This window comes from Leptopilina boulardi, unplaced genomic scaffold, assembly GCF_019393585.1.
Source record: "Leptopilina boulardi isolate dan_hultmark-lab unplaced genomic scaffold, ZJU_Lbou_2.1 LbouV2_310, whole genome shotgun sequence".
Classification (NCBI taxonomy): Eukaryota; Metazoa; Arthropoda; class Insecta; order Hymenoptera; family Figitidae; genus Leptopilina; species Leptopilina boulardi.
This window is the reverse complement of record NW_026137875.1, coordinates 6,285,209-6,304,497: the sequence shown is the minus strand read 5'-3', so window position 1 is coordinate 6,304,497 and position 19,289 is coordinate 6,285,209. Positions and strand designations below refer to the sequence as shown.

At 22.5% G+C, this 19,289-nt stretch overlaps 3 protein-coding genes across 4 annotated transcripts; 1 reads left to right on the top strand and 2 right to left on the bottom strand.

Annotated features, from left to right (window-relative positions):
• Positions 1–104: 104 nt before the first annotated feature.
• Positions 105–6,512, bottom strand: LOC127283594 (inhibitor of growth protein 3). Its single transcript, XM_051308571.1, has 6 exons — positions 6,148–6,512; positions 5,648–5,719; positions 3,628–3,987; positions 3,104–3,527; positions 1,525–1,726; positions 105–1,000 (listed from the first exon to the last, which is right to left on the bottom strand). Exons 1-6 carry the CDS (start codon positions 6,173–6,175, stop codon positions 884–886), a joined length of 1,203 nt encoding a protein of 400 aa, XP_051164528.1. The 5' UTR covers positions 6,176–6,512; the 3' UTR covers positions 105–883.
• LOC127283611 (uncharacterized) lies at positions 6,000–7,462 on the top strand. Its single transcript, XM_051308603.1, has 2 exons — positions 6,000–6,166; positions 7,064–7,462. The coding sequence occupies exon 2, from the start codon at positions 7,069–7,071 to the stop codon at positions 7,285–7,287; it is 219 nt and encodes a 72-aa protein (XP_051164560.1). The 5' UTR covers positions 6,000–6,166; positions 7,064–7,068; the 3' UTR covers positions 7,288–7,462.
• Positions 7,463–7,546: 84 nt separating this feature from the next.
• LOC127283599 (sideroflexin-2) lies at positions 7,547–18,473 on the bottom strand. 2 transcript variants are annotated; one of them, XM_051308583.1, is made up of 9 exons: positions 18,118–18,473; positions 16,115–16,280; positions 14,527–14,697; positions 10,991–11,189; positions 10,600–10,725; positions 10,406–10,472; positions 8,565–8,664; positions 8,293–8,340; positions 7,547–8,215 (listed from the first exon to the last, which is right to left on the bottom strand). In XM_051308583.1, the coding sequence occupies exons 2-9, from the start codon at positions 16,270–16,272 to the stop codon at positions 8,101–8,103; spliced, it is 984 nt and encodes a 327-aa protein (XP_051164540.1). In that variant the 5' UTR covers positions 16,273–16,280; positions 18,118–18,473; the 3' UTR covers positions 7,547–8,100. The 2 variants fall into 2 exon arrangements, with proteins under 2 accessions (XP_051164540.1, XP_051164541.1); XM_051308584.1 differs by lacking the exon at positions 18,118–18,473 and adding an exon at positions 17,950–18,103.
• Positions 18,474–19,289: the final 816 nt, after the last annotated feature.

The window sequence follows — 19,289 nt, the reverse complement described above, 5'->3', positions numbered from 1 at the left end:
GTTCATGTGAATTAAATTAAGAATTAAAATTAACTTATACTGGCAGAAATAAAAAAAACTTTCAGGTATTTTTGTTAAATCGAAAAAAAAGGGAAAAATTTAAGTAACTCTGCATTCTTCAGTTTTATTACACAATCGGAATGACTACATTTCCTAAAAGTTTAAAAATCATGAATTTTATGCGTTGTATCATTTTTTTTTTTTTTTTTTTTGCTTTTGTTTTTTCTTTTCTCTGACAATACATAGAACTAACAAATAGACGAAGTAACAAGCGAACAAGTCGCCTAGAATTGAAAGACGCATAGCATTAAAAATGTGATAATTTGAAATATTTGAAAATTGCTATTGTTTAGAAAAGCGTTTCTTTTTTATTATTATTATTATTAATATTATTATTATAATAATAGAAAAACAGTACTTCTGTCATGAACATAAAGTTCATTCTCAAAAATCGAGCTACCAACATCATTGCTAATGATGTTAAAAATCTTGAAGTTTATATCCTAAATTGCAATCTCACTTTTCTCTTTTGACTAACTTTTTTTTTTTTGAACTAACGCCTATACAATCTTAAGTTAAAAATTCGATAAAAAAAAAAAAATAATAATAATAAGAAAGTTATCAATGGTATACTATCGATCTCACTTAAAAGTCATTCTTACTATTTAAAGTCAATATTGTTTAATTGAATCGATTGGCGAATTATTGTCGCGTACGATTTAAATAAAAAAAAAAAAAAAAAAAAAAAAAAAAAAAAAAAAAACCGCAAGTAAAAAGGAATAAAAAAAAGTGTGTAATCAGAATTAACGGTTGCCGAAATAAATTGATGCTCAACAGACAATCCTAAGAGGTAGTAGAAATCTCTTGATCAACTGTGCCGAAATCAGTTCTTCCGACCACCTCGTCTCTTCATTGAAGATGTACATTGAGGACAGTACCATTTCCCTTTCGGCGGAGAGGTGATTCCTACGCAAGGGTAATGGAACCACTCGAAGGGGCACTGAAATTAAAAATATTAATTTGAATATCATTAATATAAATTAATGGATTAAAATAGATGATAAATTAAAATATTTACGAAATTCTAATTTTACAAAATAAAAAGAAAATTTATAACAAAATGTTGAAAAAAAAAAATTAAAAAAAAAATCTAGAATTTAAAAAATTTACAATTAAATAAAAGGAGAATTTGTAGAAAAAATTGAGAATATTTTTGATTTTATTATTTTCTGCATGAAAAATATTTCTTAATTTTTATCGTTGATCATAAACATTGTAAACTTCACGATTGAATTTCTAATTTTAAATCTAAATTTTATTTTTTAATTAATTATAAGGCTTTTTTTCTAATTGACCAAATTTAAATTTAATGAATTTATATTGAAAAATGTTTAAATTAAAATCAGGAGAGATTTAAATTAATAAACATTTAAATATTATTAAAAAATGTTATGTAACGTTAATTTAAAAAAAAAAATTTAATTAATTAATGACTTTAGTTAATTATGTGAATTAGTAACTTACATCAGAATTATCACAGGCAACCATGTCTCCGTAAGATACTTGGTTGCATATGCAATATCTCGGTTCATTTGGATCGTAAGTCCAATCAGGATTATCTGAATCTGTGACTGTACTTGCTGTCGTTACAACCGGGGGTGTAACAGGTTGTTGAACAGCGGCTGTAATAACGCTCGAATTTGGAACTGTAGCAGCAGTAACTTTTCTGTAAATAAAAAAAAACAGCATTCTATTAATTTTTGAAATTATATTATTAGATACCATTCAATTTGAGTAATAAAATTCAAGGCTTTTATGAATTCAGGGTGTCTAGCACCTTTTCCAAATAAAATTCCAGGACTTTTCCAGATTAAAAACTTTTTTCCAGGTGCTATTTTAATAAATTTTAATGACAAAAATACCTTAAATGTACAAGATAAAATTATTCTTAATTTTTTTTCATTATAAACTACTAATGAATACATTTTATTTTTAGTATTTTTAGGCCTCGGATCGAATTTAGGGCAAGAAAAAAGATGTTTTAGTCAATTTACATTACAAGAAAAGTCGAAAAAGTCGATTTCTTATTTTTAATAAAAATATAATTAGATAGTAAATATTTTATTATTATTGTCAAACAATTGTTATTAGAAATTAAATAAGTTTTATTAATTCTCTAATCTGATTTATGCAAATTATTCCAATTTAGAAGTTTAGAAAATGTTTTAAATAATTAAATTTTCAAAGAACTTAATAAATTTTAAAAATAATTGAAATTTCAAAAAGCTGCAGTTAACATTTATAGAAGTACCTAATTGAATTCTTGGAGATTTTTAAATAAAATTTTTGAAAATTTGAATTGCTAAAGATTTTTTTATTAGCTTTTGATAATAGTAATTAAATTTTAGAGAATTTTAAATTGAAAAATGTTTTTAAAAAAATTAAATTTTCGAAAATGTTGATTAAATTTATTAGAAATAATTGAATTTTTTGAAGATTTAAGTCAAAATTTTTAGAAATAATTGAATTTCAGGAGAATTTTAATCAAAACTTTCATAAATTTTAATTGATGAATTTCTTTTTTTTTTTACAAAATTTAGACAATAATTGAATTTAAAAGAACTTTTTTTTCAAAAATATTTTAAATAATAGAGTTTTGATAGAACTTGATTAAAATTACTAAATATAATTAATTTTGCAAAGAATTCTAGTTAATATTTATTTAATAATTCAGTTTTTGAAGATATAAATTGTATACTAAAAAAGTCGTATTTTCTTTAAAAAAATGTTTTAAAAAAAGTCGAAACAGTAATTTTTTTTTAAATGAGTCGATAATAGTCGCATGCATTGAAAAAAGTCGAACGTATTATACGAAATGGGAAATTACAGGACTCTATGAAAAATTCAAGAACTTTTCCATTCTTTCCATGTGAAAATAAAATTTAAAGAATTTTCCAGGTTTTAAAGAAATTTCAAGTCGCTAGACATCTTGCATGAATTTTTTTTCCGGACCAAAAAAAAAATTAGTTTTATAAATAAAAATTTTTAACAGCAAAAGATAAATAAATTCTTTGAAGAAAACAAAAATGTTGGAAAAACTTACTTTTTGTGCTTTTTGGTAGTTTCTTGAATAGCTGCTATAGCAGTTTGAGCAGCGCCGGCCAATTCTCGACTAAATTCAGCTGCATGAACACCACCAGTGTTAATGGCCTCGTAGCTGGCTTTTAAACTTGCGGTACGTCTTCCCTGTTGCATTTGTTGTGTTGCGGCAATTGCTTGCGATGCTGCCGCAGCAATGGCATTACCACCAGCTCCAATATGACCCAAATTATAACTCACAGAACCAACAGAATTTGCTATTGCCGTTTGTGCAGCGGGAAGACTTGCCGTTGTAATAATTGTTCCAGAATTCGCTGACGCTGGACGTGGCTCAGCGGGAAGACTTTGAGGAATTTTTTCAGCCGCTGCTAAACGTTTTTCCGCTGACGCTGAAGACGCATTTGAATCTCTTCTCTTTTCAGAACGAGCTGCAAAAAAAAAAAAAACAGAAACAAAATATATATTAAAAGTATTTATAAATATTTGAAAATAATATTGAAATAATAAAAGAAATGATATTAGACTTACAATGACTATGATTGTCACGAGATCTACTCGAAGAAAAGCTATAACGATTTTCTTTTTGACTACTATTCGTGGGAGGTTGATCCAATTCCAGGGATCTCTTCTCCAAAACTTCTGTGATACCCTTATTATCAGCCTCTAATTCCATTTTAAATTTATGAAGTTCCTGATCTAATCTTCGCAAATACCTATCTACCAAATCATACATTTGATTCGCTAAATGAACTTTTTCATCGGCATCCTCAAGTGTTTTGTAATATTCCTTTTGTATTGTTTTATATTCTTCGTCTTTTTCGTTTGGCTTCATTTTCTTGGCATTTGAAAAAAATACTTTTACTTTCTTTTCCAAACTATCCACTGAATCTGAAAAAAAAAAAATAATTTTATCGTGAGTTGCCACAATTTCTCTCGAACAAAATTCCATGAGATTTTCAGGTTTTCCAGAACTTAATATATTTTTCCATTCTCTATAAAAGTATGATTTATATAAAAATAGTTATTAAATATATAAAATTCATTAAAATACAGTAAAATTTATTATTATAAAAAATAATTTTAAAAAATTTTAAATTTGAACAATTTTAATAACAGTTATATTATTTTTATTTCTTTCACAAGAATATTTAATTAACTTAATTTAGGATATTTAAACGTTGTAATAAGTGCAGTTTATTAAAAATACTATTGGTTTTTATATTTTAAAAAATATAAAAATAATTAAATTCTTGAAAATACAAAAATTTACTTATATATTTAAATTCTCATCATACTGAAAATTTTTTTGTTTTGGGCGATTTTTTTATATTATTTTTAAATATTTCTTAATTATATTTATCTCTAACATATTAATCGCTTTTTCTTTTCCATCAATTTTTTAACTGTTTTATTCTTTTTTTCTTCTTTACACTTTGATCTCTAAAATTTGACTTTAGAAAGTCATATTTCCGAAACTTTTAGAAATATAAGCACATCAAGTTTTTAATTTGTAGGATATTATTTGTTTTAGTTCTTCTTGAAATACTTGAGAGTTGAGATACAATATTTAAAAAACTGAATTTTACAAAGTTTTGTTTAAGTTTTTAATAAATTTTATAATTCTATTTTTTTTCAGGTGTTTTATACTTTTTTCCTGACTTTTCAATATCAAATAAAATTCTCTGATTCTTTTCGAGGTTTCTAGAAAATGTAGCAATCCTGGATTTTTGACAATTCAATTTTAGTTTTTATTTGATATTTTTTAAATTGAATTTTTGATGAATATTATAAAAATCATTAAAAATAACTGAATTATGGATGGGTTATTGTTAAATTTTACAGAATTAAAAATAATGTATCAAATAATTTTAGAGAACCTTTTTTTTAAAAAAATAATTGAATTTTCGCAGATTTAAATTTCAAATTTTTGAAAATAATTGAGTTTCAAGTGAATTTTGATTGAAAATTTTTGTAATTTTTTATGTTAAAGAATTTATTAGAAATTACAGACAAAAATTGAATTTCCAAATTTTGTAATTGAAAAATGTTTTCAAATAATTGAATTTTCGAAATATAAATCATTAAAATTAAATTAATTTCGGAAGAGTTATTATTTAAAATTGCTTAATTTCAGAAAATTTTAGATGGAAAATTTTTAGTAGATTTTAAATTGAAATTTTTGAAAACAATTGAATTTTAAATCATTTTGAATTTCAATTTTTGGTAATTTTATTTGCTGATTACTTTTTAAAATTTTAAACAATTATTGAATTTCATAAAAAAATTTAATTTGAAAAACAGTTTAAGATAATTCCATTTGTGAGTAATTTCATTAAAATTATTAAAAGTATTTAATTATGAGAAGAATTTTATTTAAAAATTTATTAAATAATTGAAATGATGAAAATTTGAAGAAGATCTGCATTTTATTCTAAAAAAAGATGTATTTTATTTAAAAATTTTGTAAAAAAAATAAAAAAAAGTCGAATCTTATTAAAATAAATCGAAAAAAGTCGTATACTCGGAGGCCTGAATATATATAACTTACTCTGTACACCTAAGTCCATCTCTCTCATTTCTGTAAATCGATCTCTTAACTCCTGTGGAAGGTGCTCGATCACTGAAAACAAAACACGAGGTCAGTAAACATAACCTCCAAAAATGTATTTATTTTTTGTAAAGAAAAAACATTCAAAACCCACAAAACACAAATTAGCATCGTTTTAATTATAAAACAATATCATTTTAATTAAATTAGTTTATTCTTTTTTTAAAAAAAACATTAAAAATAAAAAGTAAAATTAATAGAAATCATTCCAAAAACATTTGACTAACCTATAAAAATAATAAATACAAAAAATTATTTTAAATATTAATTATATTCTCAAAATGCACGATTTAATTTAACAAATTTAAAATTTGAGATTAAAATTGAATAGATATTAATTTACAGTTTATAAATTAAATATTTCATGAGAATAATATATTTGAAAAGGACAGTACTTAAGAAAAAGTTGTGTCATTCTTGCTCGCTATATTTTTACTTACTTTCAACGTAATCTTCCAGGTAAAGCATTTTGTATTACTAAAAATACTTTTTTCAATACTTAATTAATAATTATATACAATTTTCTAAATCAAAGAGCTTTTAGTTGTGTAGTATTTCACGAAAATTGGAGCACTCGAAATGAAGCGTCGTTACAGCAACTAATTCCCTTGTTGCACCCACTTTTTCATTAAAAAAACAGTAATAATTTACAAAATCTACATTTATTATTTACATAATTTAAAAAAATAGATTATTTTAATCATTGAAAATGTAATTTCTCCAATGTGTACTGCCACGTGGCAGGGTTACTCCAAAAATGAAATCAAAATACAGCCGTCAAGTTCCATTGACGCCATTTTAGCATCATAAATGCCCAAGCCTTTCAATAATAAATTTTTTTTTTTTAAATCTTTAAATAAATCAATAGTATTTAATTTTTCATTCTAGAAATACTTAAATTTATCAGAATTAATTTTTTTAAAAATAATTATGTTACCTTGTTTAAAATCAATAATTTTTTGATAAAAAGTTTTCTTTTTAAGTTTTTGAGCGGGAAAATTTGAATTGACGTTACCTGATATTTTTTTGAGAAATAAAATAATATTAAAAAAAATAGATTCTTTTAATTTACATTCACTTTTTTTTGCAATTATAAAATTCTAATTCCAAGGAATTAGTAAAAATACTTTAAGAAAAATTTGATGTAAAAAAAAATTTTCATTTGAAAATTAACCCATGTGGAAGGATTTCCGGAAATTCGAGTAAATAACTTCCGGAAATTTTCCGGAAGTCATTTCCAAATTTTTTTCAGAAATCCTTCCACGTGGAAAACTTTGTAAATTGAATTTTTATTTATTTTTCATATATTTATTTATTTATTTAAAAAATAAATATTTCTATTCTTTTTCTATTTAGAAAAAATGATTCGTCGCAGCCCAACGAGAATTGAATTTCGTGTTGAAGATTTGGCGGAATATGATCAATTGAAAAAAGAACGCGAGGGTAAAAAGGAAAATGATCGACAAACTGGTTTTAATCCATCGTCATGGGGTGGAAAAATTTCTCAAAGTGAAATTCACGAAAGAATTGGATTTGTCTCACAACAAGCACCCACAACTATTGAAAGGCATAATATTTAAGAAAAAAGAAAATTTAATTTTTAAATGTAAAATTAAGAAATTTTAAATTAATGATTATTAAGAATAATTTCCAATAACAAAGAATGATAATTATAGAATAATTAATATAATAATAATAATAATAATAATAATAATAATAAATAAATAATTGATAATAAAATATTGATTAAACAATTGTTTCAGTACCTTAATTTTTATTTTTCCGGTACTAAAATATAATTTTGTATCAGTATTTTTTTTTTTTAAATAGACAATCAAAAATTTATCCATTATTTTATTTGATATTTACGCATCAATAATGACGTAACTTTTTATCATTTCCAGTTTAACACAATCACATTTACAATAATATATGTTTAGTTGAAAATATTAGTTTGCTGATAACTTTACATGAGCAGACTTACATATAATATAGATATATAATTATTATTTTTGTTGTGGAAAAAAATACCAAGTGAAATAAAATAAAAAAAAATTTTTATAGTTACTTATTCAGTTTCTAAGTAATGACGAAAAATGAAATTTACTTAAAAAATTGTTGCATTAAATAATAATTATTACATTTTCTTTTCAATAATTTTCAAAAAACAAATGCAGAATAAATTTAACCTTCTTCTGTGCTTTATATATCCTCTATATCTAATCTAGATTCATCAGTTTGTATATTATATAGATTGATTATTTCTGGAAGACCTTTAGCGGCAGCATTAAAATAGTAGATTTTGCCGATTATTTTCTTTCTCTATTTTCTAGAACTCTCAAAAAACATTAAATTTATTTTTTTTTTTGAGAAAAAAAAATTAATTTCCTTATTTATAATCCTTTATTGAAGTAAAGATAAGCCGGTACTTCTTTTCCTTCACAATTTTTCTTCAGTAGCTCATAATTTTCAGGTTCCCATTTCTTTAATGTAGTTGTTGATATTGAGCTGAAATTTAATAAAATACAAAAAATAAATAAATATAGGTATTAGAAAAAAAATTACTAAAAAAAAAAAATACATACCATCTTTGAGGAAATAGAGCACATGCTGTTGGTACCATAAAAACAAGGCTAAAACAATTATATAAATTAAAATTATCTAAAAATAAAATGAATAAATAAATTTTAGAAATTAGCTTCAAAAGAGTATAACGAATTTGTTATGGATTATTATACAATATTGTTTCAATTTTATAAACTAAAATTAATTTTGGTTGAAGTTATCATTGATTATAAATATAAATAATTCATTAATTACAGAAATTAATTAAAATTATAAAAATAGTCAAACTCACAAGCATCCGACAAACAGAACTTGAATTGGTCCATGAAGTGGAGTTATCTTCTTCATCCAATTATATTTCTCCAATCTTTCCATAATAGGCGGTAAGATCACTATAATAAATCAAGTGAAATAAATTAATATTTCAACAATTTGAAATATAAAAAAAAAAAAAATGGAAAAAATATCAGGGTTGCCATAAGAATAATAAATTTTTTAATTTAATAATAATTTAATGTTAGAAAAACTTGTTTTTCTATTATATTTCACTGTTTTTACTAGATCAGGGATCACAGTTCCCTTTTTTCTTGATAATAGTAAAACCAATAAAAACGTGAACTATTTACTGAAAATAGGTGATAAAATTTTGAATAAACTAAATTTTGAAGAAATCTAAACTTAATCTTAACTTACATTAATTAAAATTTGGACAAATTGAAATTCAGATAAATTGAAACACAAATCAATTATATCAATTAAAATTTCAATAATTTGAAAAATAAATCAATTGAAAATAATAACAATAATTTAAAGTTTAAATTCGATTAATCGATTAATATTTAGATAGATTGAAGTTTAATTTTAAGTTTCGATCGAATATCGGTGAAATTCATAACGTATAATATGATCAATGATTGAAAAAAAAAAATTATTTTTTCACTAAAAAAATAACTAATTTTTTGCCTAGAAATTTTTTTTTCAAAAAATTATTGATCAAGAAACGTTGCAAAAAAATTTTTTACATCAAAAATAATAATAATTTGCATATAGATAAATATTTTTTTTTCTCAATCGTTGATCATAAACGTTGTGAAATTCACCGACGTTCGATCGATTGAATTTGAATTCAAAATAGAATAAATTGGATTTTAAATAGATGGTTGATTAAAATTAGAATGATTTTAAATTTAGGTCGATTACAATTTTAATTAACAAATGCTTAAATACCTATAAATTTAGATTTATTAAAATTTGTCCTAAATCATGTTTAAATTGATGGAAAATTTTGATAAATTCAAACTTTAACTTTTGTCTAAAAGTTTTTTTTTTTAATTTTGCATATTTTACCCAATAAACGAAAAAACCATAAATTTTAGGACTTTTTTTTTATGGTTTTCACCATAATAATGAAATTTTCATGTATTTTATTTATTACTCTTGTTTAATTACAAATTGTGTTTACAAGAGGAATTACGCAAAAAATTTACAAAGTAAATTAAAAGAAATTTTTATGTATTGTCACTATGATTTTTTTAAAAAATTCAAATTTTTTTAAAATTCCGAAAATATTGAAAAAATTGTTTGCCCACGATTGGACTAGGATTAAAATTTTCGTAATAGGAAGTAAATAGTTTTTTTTAAAATAAAGTTTTGAAAAAAATCGATCAGTACATAAATTGAGAAAAATGACTTTTTATCTTTAAAACTTAAAAATTTGATAGTAATAACATTTGAAAAAATTTTTGATATTTTTTGAAAAGTACTTTTAAAATCAAATATTTTGAAAAAAAAACTTTTAAAATTGATGCATTTTTAAGGAATTTATGAGCATTCAAAAATTAAAAGTTATTAAAATTCTGAAATTTTGAAAATTTCATATCTCGAAAACGACTTGATAAAAAATTTGAAAAAAAATCATGAAAGCTAGTCTCATTTAGTACTAAAAGAAAAAAAAGTTTCAACAAAAATCGGAGATGCAATTGCAGATGTACTTTGAATTTGGCGTGGAATACATCATATACTTAACTGACTTTTTCTGTTTTGTTCAATTTCCCAAATTTCCCTGACTTTTGACTACTCTGAATATGAATATTGATATGAAATATGATTAAAATTTTTTTGTAATTCACTCACACATTCCGGGAGCACACATGATAATCCTTGAGATGACAACTTGAGAGATGCCTTTCACAGCTGCAATCTAAAAAGTGTTTTGCTCGATCAGCCGTGATCCATCTACATGATAAGGAATAGCATGAATTTCCTTTTGATCGTTTTTGAAACTAACGATATGCAACTAATGATCATATATATTATTGAATATTTACCTTTGATCGTGTAAGTTTTTTTCCATCCTCATCGGTTAGTTCTATTCCGCCACCTATTTCCGTTTGTCTCATCAGAGGAATATTGACACAGTTTGCGGCAGCGACAGCAGCAAATGGAACGTATCTCTAAACAATCAATGCAAATTTTAATTAATAATATAAATAGATACGTGAAAATTTATTCAATATTGAAATTGAATTCCTAACTATATAAACAATAATATATTGAAATATTTTAAATACAATTGTTCGTTTTTGTTTTTAAATAAATGAAATTACATTATTTTTTAATTTTATATCAGAAGTTAGAAAAAATTCTCTATTTCTAAATTATTTTAGAACTGAAAAAATTTAGAGAAAAAAAAAAAAAAATGATGAAAACAAAACTTACTGCAAAAAGAGGATTTGCTCTTTTTCCCCAAAATGATTTGCAACCAATTGCCGTAACCATAGCAGCTGTTGTTGCACTTGCATAAGCTAAACCCAATTGAACAGTTGAAATTGGACTATTTGCATTTCTATTGGTATAATTGACTAGGGCATTAAAGGATTGATTGACCCATTGCCAAAATACAACGGCCGTTGTGCTCCTGATAAAAAGAAATAAAAAAATATAAATCTTTGTAAAACATTATAGAAATACAATAAAATTTAGCGGAACAAAATGCATTTTTATTTGAAAAAAAAAAAATAATATTAATATACAGCAGGGTGACTAGCACCTTTTCCAAATAAAATTCCAGAACTTTTCCAGGATAAAAACTTTTTTCCAGGTATTATTTTAATAAATTTTAATGATAAGAATACATTTAATGTACAAGATTAAGGGGGGGGGACCGCTGAAATTTCAACCTTTTGAAATTAAAGCTGTTTATGGTTGTCAATTTTTTTTCTGTTAAATATATTGAATATTTAAAACTTTAATATATACTATGGAAAATTGAAAAACAATTAATTCATTAATAATTTTTTAAATAAAACTCGAAATTTTCAAAAACTAAAAATTTAAACTTCTGTCGCAATTTTGATTATTTTTTATTGCAAATTTTTTTATACACTTTTTTCATGATTCTGAACAATTAATCGTATGGATTTTGAAAAAATGGAATTTTTTTATTTCTGAAAAATAAAAAAAAAATTGTAAAATTATTGTTAAAAATTACTTTTTCTTCATTTTTTATAATGAAATATGATTTGAGATTCTAGAAAATTAAATAAAAAAAAATTGTTACCCCTAAACTAAACCAATCATGTTTGGTTAAAATTTTATCAATTATTCCTTAAAAATTCAACTTCTTTTACAATTTTTATTATTTTTTATAGGTCATTTTTTTGTAGGCTTTTTTCATGATTGTGAACAATCAATCTTTATGGATTTTTAAAAATTTTAATATTTTCAAAAAATAAAATTTCTAATATGGTCAAAAAAATTTTTTTCTCTAATTTTGATAAGTCACAATAATTTTAGAACCCAAATAATGCCAGAAAAAAAATTGACACCTCTTAGCAACATTAATTTCGATGAGTACAAATTAACTAATTAATACATCTAATTTTTGGTATTTTTAGGCCTCGGATCGAATTTAGGAAAAGAAAAAAGACGTTTTAGTCAATTTACATTACAAGAAAAGTCAAAAAAAAGTCGATTTCTTATTTTTAATAAATACAATTAGACATAGTAAATATTTTATTATTATGTTATCATCAAACAATTGTTATTAGAAATTAAATAAGTTTTATTAATTCTCTAATCTGATTAATGCAAATTAATCCAATTTAGAAGTTTAGAAAATGTTTTAAATAATAAAATTTTCAAAGAACTTAATAAATTTTCTTATTGACAAAAAAGGAATATAGAAAAAATTTTAAAAATAATTGAAATTTGAAAAAGCTGCAGTTAACATTTATATATAGAAGTAATTGAATTTTTAGGGATTTTTTATTTAAATTTTTGAAAATTTGAATTGCTAAAGATTTTTTTATAAGCTTTATTTGATAATAGTAATTAAATTTTAGAGAATTTTAAATTTAAAAATGTTTTTCAAAAGAATTAAATTTTCTAAAATGTTGATTAAATTTATTAGAAATAGGGTCAGTTGGGGTAAATGGGGACAAAATCGCTATTTTTCACAAATTACGTAAGTTTCATCCTTTAAAAGGTAATATTTGTGGGTTTATTTTTTTTAATGAGTCAAAAGTTTTGAACGTTCAAATGAACGAAATTTTTTTTGCATCTTCTATTTGATTACAAAATATTGTATTAAATATCTAAAAAGAAGTTATTAATTTAATAATTGTTTAATTTACTGTTTTATTTTAAATTACCCTCATAATTTTTAATAATTTATAGATTTAAAAAAATATTTCGTTCATTTGAACGTTCAGAACTTTTGGTTCACTTTTTTTAAAGTTGTTATTTACATTCTCAGGACTAATTTTATGCAGCAGAAAAAAATTTAGATAAGCTTTAAGCGCATATGAAACTGACTGTCCCCATTTACACCAAAATTTAGAAAATTTCATAAAATTTGGGGTAAATAGTGACAGCACAGTTTCTAAGAAAGGTTTAAGAAATAAGTTTCCTTAAGTATATTACTGTATTAAGGGATGAAAAAACTTGAAAAAATGGAATTTTTTCAAAAAATAAAATTTCAGACAAATAAAAAAAAATTGTAAAATTGTTAAAAATTACTTTTTCTTCATTTTTTATAATGAAATATGATTTGAGATTCTAGAAAATTAAAAAAAAAAATTGTTACCCCTAAACTAAACCAATCATGTTTGGTTAAAATTTTATCAATTATTCCTTAAAAATTCAACTTCTTCTAAAATTTTTATTATTTTTTATAGGTCATTTTTTTGTAGGCTTTTTTCATGATTGTGAACAATCAATCGTATAAATTTTTAAAAATTTTAATATTTTCAAAAAATAAAATTTCTCATATGATCAAAAAAATTTTTTTTTTAAATTTTTATAATTCACAATAATTAATTTAGAACCCAAATATGCCAGAAAAAAAATTGACACCTCTTAACAACATTAATTAGATAGTAAATATTTTTTTATTATTGTCAAACAATATTGTTATTAGAAATTAAATAAGTTTTATTAATTCAATAATCTGATTTATGCAAATTATTCTAATTTAGAAAATGTTTTTAATAATTAAATTTTCAAAAAACTTAATTAAATTATTATTGAAAAAAATGAATTTAGAAAAGATTTTAAAAATAATTGAAATCTGAAAAAGCTGCAGTTAACATTTATAAAAGTAATTGAATTCTTTGAGATTTTTAAATAAAATTTTTGAAAATTTGAATTGCTAAAAAATTTTTTATACGTTTTTGATAATAGTAACTGAATTTTAGAGAATTTTAAATTTGAAAAATGTTTTAAAAAAAATTAAAGTTTTCGAAAATATTGATTAAATTTATTAGAAGTAGTTAATTTTCCGAAGAATTTTAGAAATAATTGAATTTTTGAAGATTTAAAGTTAAAATTTTTAGAAACAATTGAATTTCAAGAGATTTTAAATCGAAACTTTCATAAATTTTAATTGATTTTTTTTACAAAATTTAGATAATAATTGAATTTATTTATTTATTTATTTAAATAATGTAATATAGATATATATTATCTTTTTACATGAGGCAATAATTGAATTTAAAAGAACTTTTGTTTGAAAAATATTTTAAATAATAGAGTTTTTAAAGAACTTGATTAAAATGATTGAATATAATTAATTTTGCAAAGAATTCTAGTTAATATTTATTTAATAATTTAGTTTTGGAAGATGTAAATTTTATACTAAAAAAGTCGTATTTTGTTTAAAAAATGTTTTAAAAAAAGTCAAAAAAGTCGCATATTCAAGAACTTTTCCAGGCTTTCAATAAATTTCAGGTTGCTAGACATGTAATTACAATTACCTATAAAATTGTAGCATAGCACCAGTAATAGCCATTCCTCCTGGCACTTGAAAGGACATTCGGCCAAAAACATTTTGCAAATCACCAGTATCTGGATGAAAAGCAGATTCATATAATTTTTTCGCATATATTACTTGATCTCGGGTTGTGCCCGCTGGCTCTATGCCCAACCTAAAAAATAGAATGGCTTCGTTACATATATGACAAAATTTTAAAGGTGATTCTGATCCTAATTATAGGACAAACACTTTTTTTTTAAATTGTTCATTTCTTAGACTGACTGAAGTTAGGTAAATTTTTTTTATATATTTTTAAAAAATTTTATTATATTTAAAAATCGCAAAATTTCAATTTTACAAAAATAAATAGTTAAATTTTAGTTTAATTTATAAATTAATTAATTAAATAGATAATAATTTTCATTTTTTTTTATTAATTAGCAAAATTATAGTTTTACTAAAAAAAAAAGATTTGTCATTATGAGCAAAAGAGATAGAAACATATATATTTCGTTAAAAACAGTTGAATATTGCAACCTGGATTTCTCATCGTGATTTTTATGTTGCTAAATTCACATTGTACGAAGCGTTAACCTGTCTTTTTAACCGCATATAACAAGAAAGTGTTTTTTTGTTTATCATTTACCTATATTAGTTTATATTTTTAAGATAAGATACATATTTTTTATTACTTTGGTTTTATTTAAAACAGCTAAATTGTTATAAAATCAACATTAATATTTAATAATATTTTCCATTTAAATCTCATTTTATTTCTGAACAGAATGAAAAATAGACTTTTGAATAACAAAACAATAGAATTAGATTCAAAATGTGAGGTTAAAAGTACAAGTAAGTAAGCATTATTTTTCATAAAATAACTTAAATTTCTTATTTAAAAATGTGTTAAATAGTTATGTTTTACAAATATTTCACTAATAAATGTTGTGAACTTCGCATGGACGTTAAATGTCAATCATCGACTTAATGGTAAATATGTGACAATTGAAAGAAATTTGTAAAAAAAAATAATTTCCTTTCAATATACAATATCTACGGAAATATAGCGCACACACACACACACACACATTCACAACCTAACATAATAATTTCTAGATTAGATATACGCTTTTATAAATAATAATGTAGTACATATTTCACCCTTCACCCATTACAAAAGTGTTATTTAAACTTCATTCTATTGTTACTGTATATCTTGTTTTTTTGAAATTTCTCAAATTAAACAATACATTTCCAAAAAGTTAGACAAGACGTCAGATGATTTTTTATTACATTTTGTAACTTGTAAAATTTCATTTTTCCTTAATAATTTTGTAATATTTTTTTTAACAAAATTTGAGCAAAAAATCATATATTTCTAATGTATCAGTATTTCAATTTAATATTTTGAATTAATGATTTAAGTAAATAAATAAAATAAATGTACAAAATGATTCATATTTCATATTTAATTAATTAATTTCATATTTTATTAAATTTAATTCATTATACTAAATAAATAATAAAAATACAAAATTATAGAAAAAAAAAATTTGTTAGAATATAAATAAATTATTTTATTATCTCACCTATAATCTTCGCACAATTTCTTAGCTGCCAAAAGATCTTTTTCGGAAGCAACACATGTTCTAAAATCTGTAACCCATGCAAAATGTTTCCATCGTCCAATGAATGTATTAAGATCCCAAAGGGGTTTATCCAAATCTAGCCTCTGATGACTCTCCATTGTTTAATCTAAAAATTATAATTAATTAATAATTACATTAAAGAATTGTATCACAATTATACTAAAATTCACAAATTTTTATGACCATTGATTAGAAAAAAAATATATTTTTAAAACGGGAAATTATAACAAATTTTATCTAAAAAATAGTTTTTTTATAATTTTTGCAAGAAAAAGAACAAAGATTACAGGCAATATCTTTGAAACAAAAATTAATAGAATATTTTTTTTTCAAATTTTCATAAAAAATATTTCTTTAAAATTTTTTGATCATAAACGTTGTGAACTTCAGCGACGTGAAATCATATGAAATTTTAATTTTATAAAAAGTTATTAAGATATATTTTTATCAAACCAAAAGAATTGTTTGTTAAATTTTTGTTGACAAAAATTTATTTTGAATATAAACTCCGCGCACTATGACCATTAAATTTTAATTACCAAGTATAATATAAACTTTATATTTTGTAATTGAAAGCATTCAAGGTAAAAGTGAATTTTCATTATTTAAAATGTTAATTAAATTTAAAATATATAAATTAAATGTAAATTAAAGTAGCTAAATATATTTAAAAAATGTATTTTAATTTTTGTTTTCTCATAAATAGAGAAAATAATTTCTAAATTTATTTTTTTATTCAAATAAATATTAAAAAAAAAAATTAATTATATCATTCTATTTTGCAATGGAAAATTAAAACTTAAATATATTTCAATTAATTTATAATTTAAAAGAATTTTCGCAACGTTCATCGATCAAGAATTTTTAAAAGAAAAATTTTTAGTTAAAAAATTAATTATTATTTTTCTAATGAAAAATAAATTTTCTTTCAATAGTTGATCATAAACGTTGTAAACTTCATCGACGTAAAATTAAGTAAGAAAATTTGAAATTAATTATAAAAAGAAAACCTAAGATTACAATTTAAATACACAAATTTTTACATAATGGCCTAGAAAAATAATTCAACAAAATTTATATATATATATATATATATATATATATTAATTTTTATTATCTTTACAATGAATTATTTATCATTTATGAGATAATATAACGAAATTATAAATAATATTTTTACGTAATTTATTGCCAACATTTATAAAAGAATTGACGACCCTGAATTATTTAAATAAAAAAATAAACTTATACACAAGATATTAAAGTCTTTGAAAAACATAAATTAGAAAATTTGAAATTTAAAAATCTAATTGTTTGCACCAAAAATATATTTAAATTTATTTTTAAAACTCTAGAAATAAGTTTTAAAATTATACGAATTTTTGAAACACCCAGTATATTGCCTTTCGTGGCTCTTAAAATATTCTGATACCTGCGCCCTTCAGCTTTTCAAAATTCTAGACTTGTCCCGAGAACACTTTTTTCAATCTTAATAATAATAATAATAATAAATATAAATTAAGGAGCCTTCAAATTTTACGAATATACAAAAAATTTAGACTTTAAAAATCACTTGAATATTTCAACAAAAATATCAATTTGTTTTAAACAAATTTAAAAAATTAAACTATTTTTTTTTCATATAGACAAAATTATATGCAAGAATATCGATCGCAGAAAAAAATAATTATTAGTTTATACAACTGAAACCGTTATAATATTTTGTGTGGTAATATTTCTATATGTATATATATACCGGATAATATAAGACACACCTGACACTTTTCAATTTACACAATTTACCAAAAACTGTCAATCATCATTTAATAAACAGTAAAAATAAAAAAAAAATGATATTTCATAAGTACATAATTTTAAAATAGATTTAATTTTTTAATTCTATTTATAATGCAAAGAATACAAAATAATATTCGTCCGCTTACCGTGAAACGCGAGTCTGATCTGGAAGACCCTCTTCTCGAGTAAAGCGCACACGCAAATAATATTTACTCAAGGGCCCTCAATAATTATTGTTACGCACCTGGAGGGGGATTCCGCACATAGCTATATATATATATTATTGTTATGTGTATATTGTTGTTTCAGAAAAATGGTTTCATTGATCATTTCAGTAACACATATGTTGTCACTGAAATGTGCCACACACATGTTTAAGGGCTCGTGACGTCATTGAATATTGATTTTTATATTTAACAATAGGACCTTATTTTAAGGGCAATTTTAATTATTATTTATATAATATATACACTGGAGTCTCCCAAGAGAGGACTTCTGAAGAGAGGACTAAGTAGTAACGCGGCGCGGTAAGGAGTGAGGGGGGAAGAGATGGGCGGGATCAGAAAGAGGAACGTGAACTCAGGAGCGTTTGTTTTTAGTGTACCTTTCTCGCGTAGTGTTTTACATACGTAACAGAATGTATTCTGTTAAAAAAAACACATCTCTGTGATACGATATACGGCCCTGGAGTGTTTACAATTTTCGGCGTCAAGGACGAATTCCGTAGAGAGGTCCAAGACTCTTTCTGTCCTCTCTTCGGAGACTCTAGTGTAATTGTAAATTTTATTTTTTACATATACTAGAATTTATATTAAAAAAAAATTATAATTCAAATTAAATAAGTCTTAAATGTTAATATAAATTAGATTCAAAACTTCGAAAATAAAATTTTACATCTGAATTTACGAAGCGTGTGAAATTCAGACTCTTGAGATTAACATTATAAACTTACAAACTGGCTTAAAAGTCCATCTCAGTATTTTAATTAAAATAAAATTACTTTAAAATAAGTTGTATTAACTTAAAATAATACTTTTTTCTCTTAAAATAATATTATATACCTTTTTGTCATAATTTTGTGTTTATATGTTTGTTTAATATTTTTAAAATTGATATATAAAATAAAAATTATATTTACATGACATAAGAAATAAAGTAACAGACAAAATAAATCAGTCAAGAAACAGTTAAATTTAAGTGAACCTGACATCAAGTGCGACTTTTCGAGGTGACGTTTTTTGTAACATGAATATTTTATTTTTACTCTCAAAGTCATTCATGCAAAGTTCACTCGTACATATATATATATATATATATA

Coding starts and splice junctions, on each gene's coding strand:
- LOC127283594 (XM_051308571.1), bottom strand. CDS start 6,175: ATGCTTTACCTGGAAGATTACGTTGAAA. Junction 5,720..6,147: donor CCTGGAAGATTACGTTGAAA/GTAAGTAAAAAT, acceptor TTTTGTTTTCAG/TGATCGAGCACCTTCCACAG. Junction 1,727..3,103: donor ACTACCAAAAAGCACAAAAA/GTAAGTTTTTCC, acceptor TTTTATTTACAG/AAAAGTTACTGCTGCTACAG.
- LOC127283611 (XM_051308603.1), top strand. CDS start 7,069: ATGATTCGTCGCAGCCCAACGAGAATTGAATTTCGTGTTGAAGATTTG.
- LOC127283599 (XM_051308583.1), bottom strand. CDS start 16,272: ATGGAGAGTCATCAGAGGCTAGATTTGGATAAACCCCTTTGGGATCTT. Junction 11,190..14,526: donor GCTATGCTACAATTTTATAG/GTAATTGTAATT, acceptor TCTTTTTATCAG/GAGCACAACGGCCGTTGTAT. Junction 10,473..10,599: donor AAAAACTTACACGATCAAAG/GTAAATATTCAA, acceptor AACACTTTTTAG/ATTGCAGCTGTGAAAGGCAT.